Source organism: Macrotis lagotis, chromosome 1, assembly GCF_037893015.1.
Source record: "Macrotis lagotis isolate mMagLag1 chromosome 1, bilby.v1.9.chrom.fasta, whole genome shotgun sequence".
Classification (NCBI taxonomy): domain Eukaryota; kingdom Metazoa; phylum Chordata; class Mammalia; order Peramelemorphia; family Peramelidae; genus Macrotis; species Macrotis lagotis.
This window is the reverse complement of record NC_133658.1, coordinates 595435717-595459580: the sequence shown is the minus strand read 5'-3', so window position 1 is coordinate 595459580 and position 23864 is coordinate 595435717. Positions and strand designations below refer to the sequence as shown.

General features: G+C 37.6%; 1 protein-coding gene across 1 annotated transcript in view; it reads left to right on the top strand.

The window, feature by feature from the left end:
• Nucleotides 1–6551: 6551 nt before the first annotated feature.
• The window catches only part of FAM168B (family with sequence similarity 168 member B), a 58633-nt gene continuing 41320 nt past the window's right edge, over nucleotides 6552–23864 (top strand). The window contains exons 1-2 of the mRNA XM_074214908.1: nucleotides 6552–6933; nucleotides 17310–17390. Coding sequence (XP_074071009.1) covers nucleotides 17321–17390 — 70 coding nt within the window. The 5' untranslated portion in view covers nucleotides 6552–6933; nucleotides 17310–17320. The remainder of the gene's footprint in view (nucleotides 6934–17309; nucleotides 17391–23864) is intronic.

The window sequence follows — 23864 nt, the reverse complement described above, 5'->3', positions numbered from 1 at the left end:
AGCAACAGCTGAGTAGCATAGAAGATAAAGCACTGGGCTTGGAATTAGGAAATCTCATGTACATAAATTTAAATCCAATCTCAGACATTTCTTAGTGTTTGACCCTGGACAAGTCATTTAACTCTGGCTATAAAATGAGGTGAAGGAAATGACAAAGCACTCCAGTACCTTTGCTAAGGAAATGCTCTATCACAAAGAGCTGGGCATGACTAAAAAATAATCAAAGTGATGGTAAAAATTATAACTTGGTTACAGTTTTGTCAAAAGAAAATAATATATGTGTATGTGCGTGCACACAGACACACAGACACACATACACACACGTACCATATTTCCCTATGTATATGATACACTTTAATTTGGGGGCCCAAAATTTGAAAAAAAATGTGTTGCATAAAGTTACTGAACTCAAATTTTATTCATCTTGAAATTCAAGGACCTTCTGCTCAGACCTTTCAGGCATCTTTTGGGCAAATCTGGTGCATAGATGCATGCTTAGTCTATTTTGTTTCATGAACCTGAAGCACCAGTTGTATCCTCCTTGGAAATCAGTCACTTCTTTTTCACCAGCAATTTTTCTTGTCTCCTGCTGAAACCACCTTTGTGGGCAAAAGAATTCCAGTTGTCCTTTGCTCTTCAATTAATCTTTTCTACCTTAACTCTCATAGCCTTCTTCTGCTGTGGCATTTTCAGTAGGATTTCTTCTTCTTGGTGACTGGGCTCAGATTGTTTTTTCAGTTGGAGGAGGACCAAACTGACATTCAGCAGCATGATTTCCAGTCACTTTTGCAAAGTGGATCACTTTGAATTTGAATTTAGTACCCTAAGAAAATCTTTTCCAAGCCATTTCTGGGCAAAATGTGGACTATCTAACCTATTATACTGGTAACAAATGTGAAATAATGAATGCAAAGACAAGTATGAAAAAGTGGGAAATGCAAGTCAAAAACTCTACAACCACTATATAAGATGCTCCCAGTTTTTAGAACCTAAATTTTTCAAAAAAGGGTGCATCTTTATACACGGGCAAAAATGGTATATTTTTATATAGTATCTAAAGTCTATAAGGCATTGTGCTAAACATTTTGGGGATAAAAAAGGAGAAACAATTTCTGCATCCAAGTTTCTTGAAATCTAGAGGGCAATGGGGAGGATGAACAAATAGCCATAAGGCAAAGCAATCTATTTTATATGCTATGAGAGTAATAAGAAAAGTCCTACAGAGATCTCAGAAAAGGGAAGAATTCACATATAGTTAAGGGGGAAGAAGGATCATAGAAGAGGTAGAATCTAAAGAATGGGTAGAATTCCAATAAGTAGAGATATTGTGGGAGGGCATTCCAAAAAGAAGGAATTATACAAGCAAAAGTGCCAAAATATGAATTCCTGGGATGTTTTTGGGGAATAATGAATAAATCCCTGTTTGGTTGTTGTACAAAATATATGTAGGGGAGTAATGAGGAATAAGCCTAGAAAAAATTTGGGAGGGCCCTATAATAATTATTGTGGCTATGCATTGTCAGAGTAGATGAGTTGTGCCTTCTCACATTTTAGGATTTATTCTATAGTTAATGGGAAAGTATTCAATAAACACACCACTACTTGTAAAGTACTGTGCTAACATTTTTTTTCTCTTATGGATTTTGCAAGACAATGGGGTTAAGAGACTTGTCCAAGGTTACACAGCTAAGAAATTAAAGTGTCTGAGGCTGACTCCAGGGTCGGTGCTCTATACACCGCACCACCTAGATGCCCCTGTGTTCACATTCTGAGGATACAAAAATGAAATATCCCCAAAGAGCTAAAAACCCATTAGAAGTTATGACATGTACAAAAGTATACAAAATTACTGTGATATTTCCTTTCTCCCTCCCTCCCTTTTTCCTTCCTTTCCTTCCTTCTTTCTATAGAGAAAAGAGAATGGCATATAACTTTTTGCTTAGGAAGATTAGGAAAGACCTAGAGGAGTTAGAGACATTGAACTGAGCCCTAAAGGAAGAAAAATATGGGGATAGCAATTTCTTCCAGATTTGGATTTCTGGAAAGGCTCCGAGGCAGAAGGAAGGAGGAATTTAGAATAGGTGAGTATGAAAGATAATAAACCAACTTGACTGGAACATTTAGTTTGTGAAGAGATGCAATATGAAACAAGGCTAAAAAGAAAGATGGGATAAAATTGAATTTAAAATAGTCTATGCCTGCCAAGAGTTTACTTTCTAATGGGTTTTTAGCTCTTTGGGGATATTTCATTTTTGTATCTTCAGAATGTGAACACAGGGGCAGCTAGGTGGTGCGGTGTATAGAGCACCAGTCCTGGAGACAGGAGGACATGAGTTCAATTTTGGCCTCAGATCCTTTTTTCATTGCCAGGGTAAGGTATATAAATTTTATTTGCAGGATATAGGGAACTTCTAAGGATTCTCGAGTAAGGCAGTAACATGATAAGATATATGCATTAGGAAGGGTATTTTGGAAGCTATATGAAGTAGAATGGAGAGACTGGAAGCAATAAGACAGCTCAATAGGCTATTTCAATTGTATGGGAGAATAGTTTTGAAGCCTGGACTAGGATATTGGCAGTGGGGAGTTAAAGAAAGGAGGGTGTGAATGAAAGAACAATTCTGGAGGTAGTGCAGACAGGATATAATAATAGAGGTGAAAGATGGAGAAGGGGAAAAATCAAATATGACTCCAAAATTTCAAACTTATGTACCTGGGGAAAATATACCAGAATATGAAAAATTGTAATTTCAGAGTTGGAAGGGAAGGGATGACCAAATTTTCTTTAGACATGGTGAGTATAAATTGCAAACAGGACACCTTAGTGATTCTAGTATGCAGATAGAAATATAAGTCAAAAACTTGTAGAAGTGGGGGTTAGGTTAAAGATTTGGGAATCACAGCATAAATACAAGATTATATGGTGAACCATCTGGTTTTCAAAGTAATAGTAACAATACAGAGAAAAAAGCAATATCTAGACTGGATTTCTCAGGAAAATTTTATGAACTATGATATCACTCCCACTATTTGTGGTAAATATTAATCATATCCAATTTATTCTCCTAATGATACTGTTAACAGATCTATACTACAAAGAGACCAAAGAAAGAGAAAAAGAACCCATTTTTTTGTGTGTGATAGCAAGGAAATGGAAACTAAAGGGTGTCCATCAATTGGGGAATGTCTGATTAAGATGTGGTATATGAATATGATATAATACTATTGTGTTGAAAGAAATGAAGGAAATGGCTTCAGAAAAACAAACAAGAGAAGACTTGTTTGAACTGATACTATATTATAACGATATTATAAAGACAAAAAACCGAAAAACTTAGGAATTCTGATCATCACAACAACCAACCATAATTCCAAATAATTATGACATACTATCAATCTCCAGATAGAGAACTGATGGACTCAAAGTACAGATTGAAGCATATTTTCTTTTCTTTTCTTCATTCCTTTTTTAAAAACATTAACCATATTAATATAGGAAATTCTTCTGTAGATATTTGTAATGGGTTTTGCTTTTCATGTCTTCCAAATGGGTGGAGGAAGGGGAGAGAGAGAATTTGGAAATGAAAATAAAAGTAAAATTGAATTTAAAATAGTCCCTGCCTGCCAAGAATTTACTTTCTAATACAGGAAATAGTAAGTATGTAAATTTGTACATAGAAGTTATAAACAGAATAGATGGAAGCAGAGTAAGATGCAAAATAAGATGTGAGGTATTATAACATGGGAGGAACTGTAGGGACCAGACAAGATCTCCTCTTGCAGGAATAGGTATTTGAGCTGAATCTTAAGGAAGTTGGGCATTTTAAGGAGTGTAGAAGTGCATTTTAGACATGGGGGCCAGTCAGTGCAAAAGCACAGAAAAGGTAAATGATGTGTAATTTATAAGTAACGACTTACCACTGGGAAAGAAACAAGTCTATCAAACCATGGTCCTCTGACTCTAAACCAAGAACAAGAGTCTAGAGTCAAGTACCTTGCTGAGGTTGTGAATTTGGGCAACTAGAATGATGACAATAAGAAAGTTAGGGAAAGAGTTTTGCCAGGAAAATAAAAGTTCCGTTTTGGCTATGTTGATTTTGAGATCATTTTTGTATCATCCAGTTTGATATGTTCTCTAGGCAAATGGTTAATCAATACTGGAGAACGTGAGAGAGACTGGTTGAATATATCATCTACATAGAGATGGCAATTGAACCCATAGTTGTTGATGAGATTACCAAATGAGAAAATGTTAGAGGGAAAAGAGAAGACTCAGGTGAGGGCTTTTGGGTTTATACAAATATATATACTTTGAAGGACCATCTAATACCTATCAAACTTAAAAAAAAGCAAAGAAGCAATACTAGCAAGAAGAATATTTATATGTAGATGAAAGTGCAAACTTGGAATTTTGCTTCAGAGCAAGAGAGCAAGAAGCAACATAAATTACAAAAATAATAATACACTTTGACCCAATAATTCCATTTTTTGGAATATACCCTCAAAATGTTATTTAAAAAAAGTCTTATTAAATTTTTTTTAACAATATGTTATGCAATTGCAGAGGACTGAAAGCAGCCTAAATGCATAATAATAGGGTAATATAAAAATAAATTGTAGAACATTGCTGTGATGTTATATTATAATGTAATTAAGACAGACAAGTATGAGGAATACAAAGAAATTTAGTAGGACTTGTGAAATAATATAAAGTGAAAAAAAGCAGATCCAAAACAAGGATGTACAACACAAGTGCCACTATATATGAAGAAAAGTAAATGAAAATAAAAGGACCAAGACTTTCTTTTTTTAATTTTAAAGATTTTATTTTGAGTTTTACAGTTTTTTCCCTAATCTTACTTCCTCCCCCCCCCCCCCAGAAGGCAATTTGCCAGTCTTTACATTGTTCCCATGGTATACATTGATCCAAATTGAATGTGATGAGAGAGAAATCATATCCTTAGGGAAGAAACATAAAGTAAAAGAGATAGCAAGATCAGACAATAAGATACCAGTTTTTTTTTCCTAAATTAAAGTTAATAGTCCTTGGTCTTTGTTCAAACTCCACAGTTCTTTCTCTGGATACTGATGGTATTCTCCACTGCAGACAGCCCCAAATTGTTCCTGATGGAAATGGATGGAATTCCACTGATGGAATGAGTGAGTCCATCAAGGTTGATCATCACCCCCATGTTGCTGTTAGGGTGTACAACATCAGTTCATGCAAATCCCTCCAGGCTTCCCTGAATTCCCATCCATCCTAGGACCAATACTTCTGATAGAGGGAATGACTGAAAAACTTAAAATACTTCGAATTGAAATTAATCGTTTTAAAATATAAAAGCTATTAAGATTTAGCTGTATTGATGTTAAATGTAAAACATTGAATAAAACATTGAATAAAACAAATCTTAAAAAGAAAATCAATGCAAGCCGCCATGTTTATATAGATCCGATGTGTGCAAAACATTTTTCAGTCATTCTAATTCAAGTCTCAAAGGCCTGTAAGATAGGAACTACTGGAATTATTTTCACCCCCATTTTACAGATAAGGAAACTGAGGCTAAAAGACTAAATGATTTGTCCTAAATCCTGAAAGTGGGACTCAATTCTTCCTGGAACCTATGGATCCAAGCTCAACCTAACCCAGAGTGCTTGAGTTTGTTTTGTTTTGGTTTTTTAGGTTTTTGCAAGGCAATGCGGTTAAGCGGCTTGACCAAGGCCACCCGGCTAGGTCATTATTAAGTGTCTGAGGTCACCTTTGAACTCAGGTTCTCCTGACTCCAGGGCCGGGGCTCTGTCCATTGGGCCACCCAGCCGCCTCAGTAAATGTTTGCTGATTGATGTAGAGAAGGTCTGTTAAGAGGGATGAGAAAGGTAGGAGGTTAGAATACCTTAGAAGGTAGACTACCGGGAAGGATGAGAACAAACAGAGAAAGAAGAGAGGAAGAGGTAGGATGAATGGAGGGGTAAAAGGGGAGTGCACAGAAGAAAAGAAGTGGAAATGGGGAAGGACGGGGGAGTGGAGGGGAGAAGGGATGAATAAGGTGGCAGGACACCTGGGTCTGTGAAGGCAATCTGTCCTGCCCAGAGGCAGGGGAATAAAGTCAAAGCCCCACAAGAGAACCGGCACGGAGCTGCACACTCTGTCTCCCCCCCGCTAAAGCCCGGCGCTTTCTAAGGGGCTATGGATGACAATAAGTGGCGCACGCGCACACACACAGAGACACAGAGACACAGAGACACAGAGACACAGAGACACAGAGACACAGAGACAGACAGACACACACACACACACACACACACACACACACACACACACACACACACACAGCAGGAGCGCTCATTCGCCGGGGTGCACTAGACAGCGGCCGCCGCAGGGGGAGGGGCAGCCCCCGGGAGGTTCGGCCCCGGGTCACGTGGCTGGGAGGGCGGTGCCTGGCGCGAGCCGGACTCGCCGTCCCCCCGCCCCTCCGCGGCTCTCCCCTCCCTCCCTCCCTCCCCCCGCGCCCGGGCGGAAGTGAGGTCGGGACGGTGTCCGGTTGCTGCGCAGATTCGGGAGGGGAGCGCCGGAGCGAGGGGGAGCGGCGGACGGACAGAGCGACAGCGGGACGGAGGGATCGCCGCGCAGCCCGGGCGGCCCCAGCAGCTTCGGGGAAGGCGCCGGCCGTGACGAAGACGAGCGCCAGGAGCGCGGCGTCGGCACCCGACCCCGGAGCAGCGGCGGCGGCGGCGGCGGCCGCGTCTCTCCTTCGGGGCCTCCCCGCCCCCAGCGCCCGGCGCCGTCCGAGACCCGAGGCCGATCCCCCCCGCCGCCGCCGCCCGAGCCCGCGCCCCAGCCGCCGAGGCTGCTGCCGGGGGCCCGAGGCAGGGAGAGCCCCTGCAGCCGCCGCTCGAGGTAGCCGGCCCGCCCGCCCCCGCCGCCGCGGCGCGGTGAGTGAGGGAGCTCGGGGGAGGGGCCGGCCGGGGATGCCGCCCGCGGGATAACGGGAGAGCCCGCACACCCGGAGGGGGCGGCGGCCCGATCCGCGCCGCGGCCCCTCCCCTGCGGCCTCCCTCCCTGCGGGCTGCGGGCCGGCGCGGGCCTGGGCTGTCGGGGGAGGAGGCGGAGGCCCGAGTGGGTCGCTGCCCCTGGGGGGGGCGGAGATGCCGAAGGGCCTCCCGGGCCGGGCCGGGCAGGGCGCGCGGCTTTGCCTTTCTCACCCTCCGTTCTTGGGGGGCGAGATTGTGGAAGACTGATGTTTCAGGTGCGGATGTCAGAGACCCCCCCCCATCCTCCAACCACACTTGGCGCGTGTGCGTGTGCGCGCGTGTATTCGTGGGCTCTGACAGGGGGTGCGTTCCCTCCGGAACCCGCGGGGGTGGGGGCACGGGGCGTGTGGCTGGGCTGGATCCGATTCCATCTCGGCCCCAGCCCTTCGCCCCCTTCTCCCAGCCCTCTGCCAGCCCTCGGCTGATGCAATGCAGGTAGAACGATTTAAATGTTCCCTTTGTTGGGTTGAAGGCGTCCAGGGGATTAGTTCCGGTAGGAAAGGGCGCATCCAGCTCGCCGCCCCCCAGCCCCGCTCCGCGGTGCTCTGCTTCTTTCTGCCGCGATCGTGACGGGAGCCAGAGCCCAGGGGCGGGATGCCGGCTTCCGAACCGGCGGACGGCTGGGGAGATGCGCCCGGATTCTCTGCGTGGGGCCGGGAGGAGCGGAGCCTGGCAGAGGGGACCAGGTGAACTTTCCCTGCCCCGTGCAGGCCGGAAGTTTGGGACTTTGTGTTTCTTGCTAACCTCCCCCCTTCCAAGCTGGGAAATCTCCGGGAACAACCAAAAGGAGGGGACACCCGGTTTCAAAGGCTGTGCCAATGTCTGTTTTTACTGCTTTCAGAATACGGGTCGCCCCGGGGAAGGACGAGGCCTTTCAGGGGTTTCACTTTTCTGATAAATGCTGTTAAATAAATTAAAGGTTTGGATCTAAAGCTTTACTTTTAGCTTACCTCTTTTTCTGTCCAAATGTGAGAACTCTCCCCGTAGAGGACACCCAGGCACCTGAGCGATTGGAAGAAAAAAAATTTACATTGCAGAGGTCTTGTTTTGATTATGGGTGTAAGGAATATTATTGTTAAGAGAATAGCGTTGAATGTATATCAGGTTTTGTTCTTAGATTTGTGTGGGAAAGATCAGACCATTACAGATATTATGGCTGTGTGGGCTGTTAAAGGCAGACACGGTAGGAAGGAGACAACATGTATTTTAGAGGAGAAATTTCTCAACCGAAAAAGACATTCATCTGAAGAGGGGGGAAAAAAATTAAAACATCCTTATTGATTAGGAACCACCCGCATCTGGAAAATTATAACTGTTTATACGTAAGTTGGCAGTAAGTTTGGGATGGCTAATTTTTTTCTGGCAGAGGACTCTAGGCATGTGGGAATTGAAAAATAGATGAGTGAGTGAGTGGTTGCAAATGTTATGTTATGCCTGTGTCAAGGATGATATACCTGCGTGCAAGTGCAGTTCAAAATTCAGTATCATAGAAAGGAGTTTTTTTAAAAATCCTTCTTAGGTCAGGTAATACCAAACTGTGTTTTTTTAATATTTTGGAAAATGAGTAGTTGTGGGCAGCATTTTTCTTGATTTTTGAGTCCTTTTGATCATAATCTTTACAGTGACATGTTTTGATAAAATCAGTTTCCCATCCCTTTTTCAGAGCAGTTGCAAAAGGCATTTCTACCTCTAGCTTTGAAGGGTAATAGTTAAAGGAGATATTTGTTTTGGTTCAGAAGAGAAAATTTGGAGCACACATTAGGTTAGGTTAACTTTTACATAATTTTAAGATGTTTCCCCCCAGGGGCTAATAACCTACTCTGTTTAAAGCAAACCTACAGTTGCTTAAAGTCAGGCATACATGCATTTTAATGGATTGCTTTCACTTACTGCTTAAAGGAAAGCTCATGAGAAAATTATGGGAGAATGATGTAAAAAGCAATGAATACAAAATTCTTTTAAAATGATGATCTTTTAAGTGTTTCACATTTTCTCAACTTGATCCTAAAACAAGACAAACCGTTTTCCAAGCCAGATTCCTTTTAGCTATTCATCTAAAATTTAAGTTTAGGTCCACACTATACTGTTTAGTAGTAATAAACAGATTTCTTAAAGCAAGTAAATAATATTGGAAATCTCATTTTTTCTGTTTTCTGACAGCTAGCAGAAACACACACCACACACACACCTCAAATATCAAATATATAGAACAATAAAGATTGTCTGGTTGAATAAGGAGCCCTTAGACTTATTCCCCTTAAGACTTATTCCTGTTTGGTTTGTTTTAAATTTTGATAATGTCATTGTTTTAAGAAGAGGTCCATTGGTTTCACTTGACCACCAAAGGAATCCCTGACACCAAAGAATTGCTGCCTTACAGGTTATCTATTTGAATCCTCTGATATATGGGGAAAACCATGATGATCATACCAGTAGTGGTTAATCAAAGAAATTCCCCCCCCCCCCCCCACAAGGTATTGTCTTGAGCTCTCTCTATATTTTTTCATGGAGTAACCACTTTGGAACTATGTATGTGGAAATTCAACTAAACAAATAAAAAACTCCCTATGTTTTTAGGAAGTAGTTTTCTTCAATAGATATTTATTGTTTTTTAATCAGTTCTTTGATTTCATTGATATAGTGAACTCTGAGGAAATTCCCTCTACCAATCCAATTTCATCTTACTTCTGTAAGATAACAGTGTTCTAATTTCTGGGGGCACTGAAAGGTTTAGTGACTAGTATAGTGTCATATAGTGTTTATCACAGACAGGACTCTACCCCAGGGCATTCTAACTGATTTCAGCTCTTTCTTCATTGTGCCATGCTGTCTTACATAGTCTATACATGTGATTTGTTGACTGTGTTTGTATTTTTAGATACCGTGGGCTATTTAGTTGCTGAGGGCACTGGTGTTAAGTGACTTATACGGGGTCCAGAGAGTGTGTCAGAGGCAAATCTTGATTCAGGTGCCTTCCCTACTCTTAACTCTTAATCTTTGTCCATTATATTATATTGCCATACAGATAAATGCCATGTTTGTTTGCATTCTAAACATTACTGAACACACCACCATTGATTTCCCTCCATTATAAGCCCCAATAACTATATTAGGTTATTGCTATTTTTGTTCTTACTTTAATTTTTTTTTTTACTTAAACTTTTTGGTTTGAATCAGATTTTCAGAGTTTTACCTATTTATATTGACATCCATGCAGTAAATGTGATCTAGTTTAATATGAATTTTTATTACAGTTACTTATATGTTGATATTCTATGGTTTGAAATCTCATCAACCTTTACACTTGTGAAAGAAAACTTTTCTTGATAAGATCAACTATAGTATAATAACTACATCAAAAGTGGGAAAAACCTTGGTTCTGGAGGCAGAGGTCCTGGATTCACATTTTGCTTCTGAAGCTTAATTTATGTATTTATCTTATAATCTAAATTTTAGTCCCATTTCTTCCATTAACAAATTGTATGATCTCAAGTAACTTACATGACTCTTTTTGGTATAGATGGTTTCTTCGTCTCTAAAATAGAGAGATCTAACTAAGGTCTGTTGGTTCTGATTCTATAATCTGACATTCTGATTTCCCAAGTCAATGCTTCAGCCTTAATCTTGATCCTCTGATTGACTATATCTACTTACTTTCTTCATAGGCATCAAGCCTTATGAATGAATGAATGTAGAGCTTTTGGGGGAATCTTATGCATTTGTGCTTTTATATAACTGGCAGGAACATAGTAGCTTAGTTTCCCCCAAAGAATGTCAAATTATTAGATATTCTCAAATGTATGATTAAAATTAAATTGATAACGTGGCTGATATTGTTTCCTGTTACTTTCAGGTATCCCAAGCCTCAAAGCAAAAATTTCATATTTGAGAAAACCAGCAATTTGAACCTTTCTGAACTTTATTGTTTTCTTTTAGAACCATTCCATTAGTTAAGAAAAATTTACATAGTACTATGGGATGAAACAAGTAATTCAAAATGCAAATAGCTAGCCTTTCCATTTGATTAGTAATAATGGGGTAATTATATTAAAAAAAATTTTAGTTATGGTGGCTTGCATTTTTAATTAAAGGTATTTTTAAGCCATTGTCTCCTTTTTAATAGATGAGCACATTTTTTTTAAAAAAGTGAAATTTTCACAAGCATAAAACACCTACCAGAATATCATTATGATTGTTGTGAAATAATTATTTGTGAGCTAAAAGTGTTTAAACAGTTATGTCATAGAGTCAGGAAGACTGGGCTCAAATTCTGCTTCTGATATATATTAGCTATGTGACTATGGTCAAGTCCTATCTCTTAGATTCCCATTCTAAATTGTGGCCGAGTTGCCAAGATACATTGATGGAGAAGTTTCCTCATCAGGAGTTTCCTACATAGGGTAGATAAGAGGTCTGTGTTAAAAAAAAAATCAAAATGTTAGAAATGCCAATAATGTGTTCAGGGCTACAGAAAAGGAGTCAGAAAGATGGACTATTATAAAGCCATAAAAAAGATAACTTGATGGGAAAAAATTTATCTCCCATCTCTACATGGGTACTTAACTCCCAAGATTTGTACAGGACAGATGTATGAAACAACAGCCTCCAACACTCCAGACTAGTTTAAAATGTAATTGGGAACAATTTAACAAAATAAATAAAAATACAATAATACATAAAATATTTAAGAAACTTAGTCGATATGTAGACCATATGAATTCTTCAGTTTAGATCAGTGGCCCCTGTTTCTATTTGAATTTGACATCACTGCTAGAGGATATTTGGGGGAAAAAAACAACTTTATTTCAGGGTCTAGTCCTATGTAAGAATCCTCATTTCCAATTTTATATACCTTTGACCCACATTGAGTTTTGAAAAGAGAATTCCCCAAGAATTAGGGTTAGCTCCTTAAACTTAACTCTATATTACTTGCATGGAATTGACTGGAGCCTTATGACCACATAGAATTGAAGATGGGTATAGAGAAAGTAGAGCATGAGGTGACATGGTAGATAAGAGTGCCTGGCCTGTAGTCAGGGGAACTCCTTTTCCTGAGTTCAAATTTGACTTTAGACACTTCCTAGCTGTTTGACTGGGCAAGACACTTTATTCTATTTGTCTCAGTTTTTCTAGGAAAATGAGCTGGAGAAGGAAATAGCAAACTATTCCAGTATTTATGCCAAGAAAACACCAAAATGGGGTCCTAAAAGAGTCAGACAGTTGAAACAACTGCACATCAAATCTGAATATCAAAAATGAACAAAGTATTCACTAATTCTTTTAATTGGCATATATACTTGCACATATGTTATAAATTTAGTTATCTTATTGTCATGGATAAATTGTACATTTTTGGTCACGCATTTGGATTCAGCTCAACTATTGGAATCATAAGTAATAATTTTTAAAAAATTTATTTAAGGCAATGGGATCAAGTGACTTGCTCAAGGTCACAAAGCTAAGCAATTATTAAGGCTGGATTTGAACTCAGATCATCCTACCTCCAGATAGAGTCCAGTGGACTCTATCCACTACTGCCCTACCTAGGTGCTTCAGTCATAAAGACTACTAATGGTATACTTTTTCTTGAAATGGGCAGAAGTCTGCTAGGTTTAACTTTTTGGTTTATTTTTAGAGTTTAGATTTTTATTTTTAGAGTTGAGGTATACGTTTTTGAGGACTGAAAACATGAAAACAAACCAACAACCCCCCGGGTCATTTTATTTCTGTCCTGTTTATGGTAAGAGAGAAAAATGTGGTACTTAGTATATCAGACATGTCAATAGGGTCAGACTTCCCTAGGTGTTCAAAATTTTCACTATTTAGGAAGGAGAAAGCATATTAACTAATGATACTTCCTTTTCTTTCCTATTGTTTTCCTTGTATTACTGAGAGATCATAAAATAAATGAGTATTTGTGGTCCAGTCTCTTAAAAGTTTACTTTTGAACACATATTAAACACAAAAAGCTAATGATATTAGATATTAACCATGGGAAGGATTTGAATGTAAAATAAAGATGTACTTCAACGAGATTCACTTCTGTACAAAAGGAAAGGACTAGGGGCTGCTAGGTGGCGCAGTGGATAAAGCACTGGCCCTGGAGTCAGGAGTACCTGGGTTCAAATACTGTCTCAGACACTTAATAATTGCCTAGCTTTGTGGCCTTGGGCAAGCCAGCCACTTAACCCCATTTGCCTTGCAAAAAAAAAAAACAAAACTTAAAAAAAACAAAACAAACAAAAGGAAGGACTGAAGAAGTTAGGCATAGCCTGATGGAAATTCTTACTGGCTTTCTGCCTCATTTCTTTAAAGCCCTGGGCATGTAATACTAATTTGCTTGGTTGGGGACGATTATACAGCTCTATTACTCATTATATTTTACTTAGCCATTCATTTGAGACTATATTTAACATGTCTGGATATAATTAAAAACCTTTTTAAGAAGTTTCCACCTTAAAATTTTCCAAATGTGATCTCTTCTGATTTTCAGGTCAGGTCTTTCAGGTCTCAAAGATGAGAATTTTTTTTTCTCATTTCTCTCATGGAGAGAGAATTTCTTTTCCTGATTTCTTTCCCTAGAAAGTTTTTATTAGCTGAGACTTTCATAGTATAGAATCAGAATTTTAGAAGTGGAATATTAAAAAAAACTTTCCCTACCTTACTCAATGTATATAAAGCCAATCTTATCATTTCCTTCAAAACCAATTGCCCTTATTTTTTTGATATAAATATTTTATGTTTTCCAGTTATATACAGTTGTAGTTTCTACCTATCATTTTTTGCAATGTTTTGAATTATATGATTTTTCCCACAGCCTCTCTTCTCTCCCCCTAGCCTCCCCACAGAAGTCAGTCTGATAATCTGCATTGTTTCCATGCTACATATTGATCAAAATTGAACGTGTTGTGAGAAAAATACATATCCTTGAGGAAAAAAAAATAAGAGACTGCAAAATTAGTACATAAGACGTCTTTTTTTTTTTTAATTGAAGCTAATAGTCTTTGGTCTTTGTTTAAACTCTAGGGGCAGCTAGGAGGCGCAATGGATAAAGCACCGGCCCGGGAGTCAGGAGTACCCGAGTTCAAATCCTGCCTCAGACACTTAATAATTACCTAGCTGTGTGGCCTTGGACAAGCCACTTAACCCCATTGCCTTGCAAAAAAACCCCCCATAAATAAATAAACTCCGCAGTTCTTTCTTTGGATACAGATGGTATTTTCCTTCGCAGATACCCTAAAATTGTCCCTGATTATTGAACTGATGAAATGAGCAAGTCCGTTAAGGTTGATCATCTCCATATTGCTGTTAAGGTTGTACAATGTTCTGGTTCTGCTCATCTCACCCAGCATCAGTTATGTGTCTTTCCAGGCTTCTCAGGAAATCCCATCCCTCTTGGTTTCCAGTAGAGCAATAGTATTCTATAATCTACATATAGCACAATTTGTTCAACCATTCCCCAATTGATGGACATTCACTTGCTTTCCAATTCTTTGCTACTACAAACAGAGCTGCTGTCAATATTTTTGTACAAGTGATATTTTTACCCGTTTTCATGATTTCTTCAGGATATAGATGCAGTAGTAGCATTACTAGTTTAAAGGGTATGCAGATTTTTATTGCCTTTTGGGCATAATTCCAAATTGCTCTCTAGAAAGGTTGGATCAGTTCACAAGCTCCACCAACACCAATTGCCCTTCTAATTTATATTGTCTTTTTCATCTTAGCTTCTTTGATTTTAGGGTCTTCTCTCTCCAGTTAACTGGAAATAATGCTGAAAAGAATCTTTCCCTCTAAAATTCTTCTCAGAACTCTTCAAATCACCCTCATTTCTATAATATATAAATTCTTTTTCTGATTTTCAAAAATATCTCTAAAAACTGGCATCATCTTATTCCATTCCATTTTATTTTCTAGAAACAGGTTAAAAGGGCTTCCCGCAAGAAATTTTTTTCCTATCTGGAGGCTAGACAAAAAGAACAAGAAATAATTAGAAGATACAAATAATTTTGGGGGCAGTTAGATGTCTCCATAGATAAAGTCCCAAGCCTGGAGTCAAGAAGATCATTTTCCTGAATTCAGATCTGACCTCAAATACACTTACTAACTGTGTGAGTGTGAGTAAGTCCTTTCTAGCACTACTTAGGTCTTGGTCATAGAGGAATTATTCAACTAGACCTTTTCTTGGTCTGATTATTTTGTACTCATTGCTGCTATCAAAGCAGTAGTCTTCATTTAAAAATAATTATTGATATCTTTTTCATACTTTACAATCACTTCCCATGCTTCCTCATATAGCCAGGTATGGCAGCTAGATGGCACAGTGGATAGAGCGTCAACCCCAACGTCAAGAGGACATGAGTTCAGATTTGGTCTCAAACACTTATTGACTGTGTGATCTTGGGCAAGTCACTTAACCTTGATTGCCTTACATCCAGGACCTCTCCAGTCATGCTGATTCATATCTGACTGCTGGATGCAGATGGAGAATGTGAAGCTGATTGAGTTAGCACTACACCCTCTCAAAACCAATTCATGTGTTGTCATGGTGTCATCTCCCTGATGTCATGGTCTTTTTTTTGAGAAAGGAAGGTTAAATCAGCAGTATCAGGTGATAGTAGATCAAGGCTTGGGCCTGGAGTCAGGCTACCTGAGTTCAAATAAAGCTTAAGATATATGATTCTGGGTACTTAATTGCTGTCTGCCTCAGTTTCCTCAGCTGTAAAATGGAATAATATCTACCTCTCAGGCATGTTGTGCAGACAAAATGAGATAGTGTTTGTAAAATACTTATAGTGCCTGGCTCTCATTCCCTCTCTCCTTCTTTCTTTCCTTCTTCCCTTCCTTCTTATCTCCTTTCCTCCTGTCCTCCTTTCCTCCTTTTGGTAGCAAAGAACAGTTAAGCAAAAAAAAAAAAAAATTTTTTTTTTTTTGCATATTAGCAGAATAGGAAAATGTATACTTCCTACCACACCTGTGGAAAGAGATGGGAGGCATAATTATCAGTCATTATTGATAATTTCAATTATAAAATTTCGATATCTTCCCCCCCCCTTTCCCCTACCCCATTCTTTATTGTGGTAATAATACTAACAGTCAGATAAAAACAATAGGTCATTTTCCCCCATCCCCCCATCATTTAAGAGTTCTTAAAATGTCATCAAATCCATAAAATGACCTTCCACAGAACTATCAAAAGAAGTTTAGTTTTATGATATATATTTGAGGTGCTTGGAGGATATTTGGCTGAAAATACCTAACATCTTAGAAAATAGGAGAAAGCCTGAATGTCATCATTATAAACAGTTACAGTTGTACAGTAGATTATTATTAGTGCTGGTTAATAGATCTGTACTCAGTTCATAGACTTATGTAATGCAATTGAGATATACTGATAATATATTGGAAAAAAATCCAGGAGAGACCTGGGTTCTGGTCATGTATCTTCTTTTTTTTTTATTTTTTTTTAGTTTTTTTTTTTTTTTTGCAAGGCAAATGGGGTTAAGTGGCTTGCCCAAGACCACACAACTAGGTAATTATTAAGTGTCTGAGACCGGATTTGAACCCAGGTACTCCTGACTCCAGGGCCGGTGCTTTATCCACTACGCCACCTAGCCACCCTAAAATCACAGCTTCTGGTCATGTATCTTAATAACTTTGTGATCATGGACAAATCATTCACCTCCTTTGAGCTTCAGTTTTATCTATAAAGTGGACAAGATAATCTGTAATAGCTTTTCTCATAGTGCTGGTTGTGAGGGTTAAATAAGTTACTTTAGGTAAAGTGCTTTGCAAACCTTAAAGTACCATATAATTGTTAGCTATAATCATCAACTTTGAAGATTGACTTCAGATAGAATAACTACTCCTTCCCTTTATGTCCCTGAAGCAAAATATTGAGTTTAGACCATGGTTCTTACTAATTGTCTATGGAGTTGTTGGTAATGTGTTACTTTCAAGTTCTTGTTGCCATTATTATTTAATCATCTTAATTAAACACTATTTTGACAGGCAAATTATTCTCTGTAGCCCAGGAAATGAGAAAAATAACTCCTAAACCAAAGCTACAGTTTATTTCCTAAATTAGTCATTTAGAGATTACAGAATAACTGGCCATTTTCTTTATTCACTATAATGATTGAAGACACTTATAGTACCACCCATCTTTAAATTATGGATAAACCCAAAACACTACCTAGAGGACTCTAGAAATATGCCTGTAGAAGATTTTGAGAAATCAGGTGGTTAACTAAACTTTTATTTTCTTTTCTCTTCAGTTCTTGAAATCATGAATCCTGTTTATAGCCCTGGATCTTCAGGGGTTCCCTATGCAAATGCCAAAGGAATTGGTTATCCAGGTAAGTCATTATAAAGTATTATTTGTTAATGAACTTTGAAAATGTGATTCATTGATGATTTTAGAAGGCAAAGTAGATTAGCAGTATATTACCTATGTATTTATAAACATTGGTCTTTTTCCTTGTAATTTATAAGGAACTGGAAAGAGGACAAGATCCAAAATCCCTGATTTGAAATTTTCTCAACTTTAATTTGAATATTAAAAAATGTTAGAAATTTTAGGGGGAAAAATCAGAAAAAAAATTTTAGATGTGTAGAGCAAATAACTTTATTGATTAGATAACAATTTGATTTTCTCAAGGAACAGCCCTTTTTTTCCCCTCCAGCCAGTGTTTTAAGATTGAAAGGTTTTTTGGAGCTTTTAAATAGTTTCTCATTTATTACTTTAGGGTTTTTTTTTTTTGATCTTCTCCCTATTTCACTGTACTAGTTGTTTATACACAGTAATCCTGGTCCATTTTCCGAATTTGGTGGCTTTCCCATTTGTCTTTAAGTTCTTTGTAGCTTTGCTTAACCAGTTTAGCTTCTTTTTATTCCTTCTGTCTTTTGAAGGCATTGGAGGCTATTTCCATGCCTATAAAAGTGATTATGTATAAGTGATCTAACTTTTGCAATTTCTTTTGGTTTCTTAGATTTTCTATCGGGTCTTTTTTCTTAATGTACTGTTTGTTAAAATCTGCTTTTTTTTTTTAGGTTTTTGCAAGGCAAATGGGGTTAAGTGGTTAAAATCTGCTTTCTTAAAGTTGATTTAATCTCAGTTTCATTGATCAACTTTTTTTTGAAATATGATCATCATTGGTATCCTCTTGTGGTTCTTTCACTAGTGTTTATCTGTCTTTAGATCTTTGTCATTAGTAAGAACCAATTTAAGAAACACATTTTGCCATAAATGATCTTGTACTTTAATGATTTTCGAAAATTGCCCTTCAGAAATTTTTTTGACGATCTTTGACTTGACCATTTGTTTTTGTTCTTTAATCTTATTTCTATTCCTTCTTAACCTCATATACTTTCTTTTGTTTCTTGGGTCTTAAGGTATTGGCTTATGTTTCTACCCATTGACTATTTGTCTTCCCCATTCTTTGCCTGACTCCTCCCTATTGCTCTGTGTGTGTGTTTGATGACCCCCTAAAGAGGAGCTGTACAATAGCCAGGAAGGTCATCTTGTTGAATGTGAGTCTGGACATTTAGAGAAAGTGCTAATACAAGAGCATGGATCCTTAAGGAAGATTCTTAGGCACTCGAAGGTGGGAAAATTTCTCTTGCCCTCCTAAAGGAAAAAAACTATTGTAGTTGCTCATAACCCTTTTTTGAGGGACTGTAAAGGTGATAACTTATAGATTTGACCTTGAAAATTTGTAGGTGTACTGTCTTCCTGAAAAGGATATATATGATAGAGATCGTCTTAAAGCTTATCAGACTAGTAGTTGATAAATCCTGATGATTGATGTAGAAGGGAATGATTTAGAACTTTGGAGTGCATTGCTTGGAACTTGGAAGTAGAAAAACTGAAAAATATGCAGACTCAGGTGGGTGAGTTCATCTCTTTGATTTTGTGATCAAAACTTTGGGAAATAAAGGAAAATTTAGGAAACGAATAGCTGAATACATAGATGGTATCATAGATCATAACTTGAATTCTTGGATAAAAACCTATAATGTGGTTAGATTCTGGCAAGGGATAGAATGTACTTTACAAAGACTGGGGGAAAAATGTTCCTTTGTAAAAATACTGGCCAGAGATATATTGACTCAAGAGGACTTTAAAGTGAATTTAGAGAGGGAGAGAATGAAGTAGCAAGTAAGGTTAGTAAAATCTCACAACAAAGAAACTATTGTTAATGTATGGTACCTAATAATTCTTAAATAAAAACAGCTTCAGAATAATATTTACATTCTCAAAGAGGGTGTAGACAAGTGCACAAAATATGGCCAATAAAGCAAAGCAAATTTGAAAAATTTGAAAAGGTAAATAAAATCCCAACTTTTATTAAAACTTTGTGGTATGGGCCTCGTGACTTCTGTTCTGGCAGTACAATAGTGTAACTTGCTTAAAAGAAACAGATGTAATAGCATAATTTCTTCAAGAACAAGTTTTGTCAAGTGAATCTTATTTTTTTCTTTTGACATGGTTGCTAAATTTTTAGGATTGAGGATTAGATACAGTATGCCTAAATTTTTAATGAAACATTTCATAGTGTCTCATTCTTTTTGTTTGTTTGTTTGCAAAACAGTATGGTTAAGTGACTTGCCCAAGGCTACACAACTAGGTAATTATTAAGTATCTGAGACTGAATTTGAACTCCAGGGTTAATGCTCTATCCACTGCACCACCTAGCTGCCTTGTCTCATGGAAGAAATGGATAAAAATGGTATAGCTGATAGTAAAATGTCATAAATCTAGACTTTGAGGGCCTTAAGAGATCATCTTACTTGCCTCCTGTTGCAGATGAGAAAACTGTGGTATATTCAGAGAGGTGTAGGGGTTTATTTAAGATCAAGTGTTTAAAAAAAAGTGGTTGAGCTGGTATTTGGAACCAGATTTGATTACATATGTAGGGGGTTTTTATTATATCTCAATTAGAAGGATTCAAAACTTGCTGAATGGCTGGCCCCATTAATGATTCATTGTTAACATGGAAGAAGATATTAAATAGAATGCTCCAAGGAAATGTACTTGATTTTTCCTGTGTAATATTTTTGTCATTGACTTTTGGATATAGTCATGGATAACATAATTATATTTGCTAATGATAAAAAACTAGGAGGTAATTCACCTTAAATAAAAACTAGTATTCAGAATAATCTTGACAAAATTGAATAAAATGACATTTAATAATGATAAATAAACATGGATTTAAAAAATAATTTTCACATATTTAAGATAAGGTTGGCCTGACTAGATAATAGTGTACCTAAAGAATATTCTAACTCAATATGAATCTAAATGAATCAAATCTTAGGCTGCATTAAGATATATATATATATATATAAGGAGATGATAATGCCAATGAAGTCAGTCTTGGTGAGACTACTCCTAGAATGTTGCGTTGCATTTGACACTGTTGACCACTTTTCCCTTCTAGTTTTTTTTTTTTTTTTTTGAGTTTTCAGTCATTTCTCTCTCTTGGTTCTCCAACTTGTGTGACTGTTTCTGCACAGTCTTCTTTGCTGAATTTTCATCCATATTAGGCTCATTAACTGTGATTTTTCCCCTAGATTGGGCCCTTTTCTCCTTTGTTTCTTTACTCTCTTGATGGTTGATCTTATTCAGCACCCATGCATTCTGTTATTAATTTATCTAGTTGACCCGCACATCTCTGTCCAGTCTGAGACTCTCCTGGGTTCCATTCCCATATCAACAGTTTTGAACTAGGTGCCTCCTAAGCATCTCAAATTCAACAATTCCAAAACAAAATTCACTGCCTTTCCCTCAAACCCACCTCTCTTCCAAACTTTATTATTATTGATGATTACTCCTTGAAAGTGACAGAAAATCCCTAGCTTCAATCAGGACTGTTCTGTAGGAATTTCCTGGTTCCCTAAATTGTTAGTATCTACCCTTTTAGGGTTTTTTCATATCTATCCTCTTGTTCTCTTCTCTTCCCCCTACCTTTTCCTCATTAGGATGTAAACACCTTGCATACAAGGATTGTGCTTTTTTCATGTTCCCAGTATTTGGTTTAGGCATCTAGCATTTATGTAGTAAGCACTTAAAACATACTTGATTGGTACTTGATGAGTTACTGCATTTTAGGAGAAACATTGGTAAACTTGAAAGTACAGAGAGGCAGGTAGCTACAATGGTGAAAAGACCACATGAAGATTAAGTGAAGCAAGTGGAACAGTTATTTTTTAGAGCGAGGCCATAAAGATAAGATGGACAGGTATTCTGTTTGACTCCAAAATGCAAAATGAGGACCAGTGGGTAGGTAAGACTAAGAGACAAATTCAGGCCCAATGTAAGGGAAAACATCAATTATAGCTATTTCAAAGGAGAGTGAATTTTCTTGATCAATTAACTTTCCCTCAATTGCAGTTGCCAGGTAAAGTCCAAATGACTAGTAGAGAAAGTTCTTGTTCAATTATGAATTGGATGAGATATCCTTTTAAATTCCAAAATGCTTTAATTCTGTGAAGGGGAAGGGGGAAAAGCAGTGTATATTGATAATAATTTGTAGAGTACTTTATGATTTACAAAGTGGTCTAGGTATTATTTCATCCTTGAAATAACCTTGTTAAGTAGATTTTATGACTATTAGCATCCCTATGTTACAGGTGAGAAAATTGAAACTTAGTTTAAGTGATTTTCTCAAGATCACATATCTAGTAAGGAGCTGAGTTGAAATTCAGCTGAAATCCTCTTGTTTTTCTTATCACTTTAACATTCTACCTCTTATTTTTATATAAGATGATTCTAAAAGTGCAGATTTTGGAAGGCATTTTGTGAGGATAAAAGAAACAAGTAATATTATTTTATAAGTTTATATTATAAATTGTTCAACCAAATAGAGATGTGATTGATACTTTTCTAATGCAAATTACTCACACTGGCACAGGAGCAAGATTTTAGTAATGGGAGACTTCTCTCTTCTAAAGATCTTGTTGTAAATCTTACTCTTCTAAAAGCAGAGTATCTGATAAATTATTAACTTACCTGATTGCATCTTCTAACTCCAAGAAGTAGGGAAGACAGAGAAAGGAACTGTTATTTTAGGTTTAATTGAGATTAGGAAGAATTGGTTAGTGCTTGGCAGTTGCCTTGGGGGAGAAAGTGACTTACTTTGGAGTTCATAATTGTTAGACTGACTTGGATATGGACCTAGACTTTAAGAAACATGTCAAAAATTAGGGAGAAAAAAATATATGATCTTAAAGCTAGAGATTTTAAAAGGAAATATATAACATGAGGGATGAAAGCCTAAAAAATATGAAATTTCGACTTTGCATATATATATATATATATATTTGACATTTTAAGCCATCTTAGGAAACCAGAGTTACATGAAAATGATACATGAGGCACATAAAAAGGACAAATGCAGAAAAGTGGTATGAATAAGAAAGAACGGTTTTAGGGAGGCTAAAACCCTAAATGTATGAAAGTGTGGAGTCAAAATGTATGAAAGACTTGGGGTGGCTAGGTGTCGAAGGGGATAGAGCACCAGCCCTGGAGTCCAGGAGTACCTGAGTTCAAATCAGGTCTCAGATACTTAATAATTACCTGGCTGGGTGGCCTTGGGCAAGCCACTTAACCTCATTTGCCTTGCAAAAACCTAAAAAAAAAAAAACAAACAAAAAAACCGACCTAGAAGTAAACAAAGGAGGAGATAAATTTACTAATTGGGGCAGTTGACATAACATGAAAGGATGATAAAAGAAGACAAAACTATTTAACTATTTTACTTTCATTGTCTGTTAATAGTTCTACCATTCTCCTTATCAAAGATGGAGAAATCTTCCCATTCTGCCACAGCTCATATCTAGTTGGATGATGATGATGATAATGATGATGATGATGATGATGATGATGATGATGATGATACTAATAATTGCCAGGATTTATATAGTTTTTAACTTTGTGCCAGGCACAAGTGCTTATGATTATTATCACATTTGATCCTCAACACAATCTTGGGAGGCAGAGGCTGTTATAACCCCCATTTTAAAGCTGAGGAAATTGAGAAGAGAGAGGTTAGGCAACTTTATCTCAGGATCACACAGCTAGTAATTGTCTGAAGTTTGATATGAAATCAGGTGCTCTATCTACTGTATCACCTCACTACCCTTGCTACATCTGTTGATCCTAAGCTATCTCCCAAATCCACATCTTGCTATATTTTTGCTGCCTCTACAGTAAATCAAAGACTGAATACTAGACTTAGTGTCAGGCGATGAGTTCATGTCCTGCTACCAACTAAAATTTAACTAGTTACATCAGCATGAAGTCATTATCTCTTTTGAGTCTAAGTTTTTCCATCTGAAAAACAGTGAGTAATGATACTTGTACTACCTTACAGAATAGTTTCATTTTAAGAAAAGTAAACATTGTTTTAATGTGATAAATTATTATAATTACTGTATTTCATCTGTTTTGCAGTATTTTTTTTGGGGGGTGACACATTCAAGGTCTTCTGCAAACTTTGTTTTGATTTACCTTTCTAGCAGTCTCACACTTTGTTTATTCATGTATTCAATAGTCCTAAATTGGACTTCTGAACTTGGCATTCCCTTTTTTGACTTTGAGCATTTGTTCTTACACTAAGCTTTGAATGTTCTCATTGGTCATTGATTTCAGGGAAACTCAGAAGTTATTTTGTCCAACTCTCTCATTTTACAGATGAAAAAATTGAGGACTAGAGAGGGAGAGAGAGACTTTACCAAGGTCACATAGATAGTGAATGGCAGAGCCAGTCTTATCCCTGTTTTTCTTATCATCTCTTCCATGGAAATAGTTTCTCAAAATTATTCAT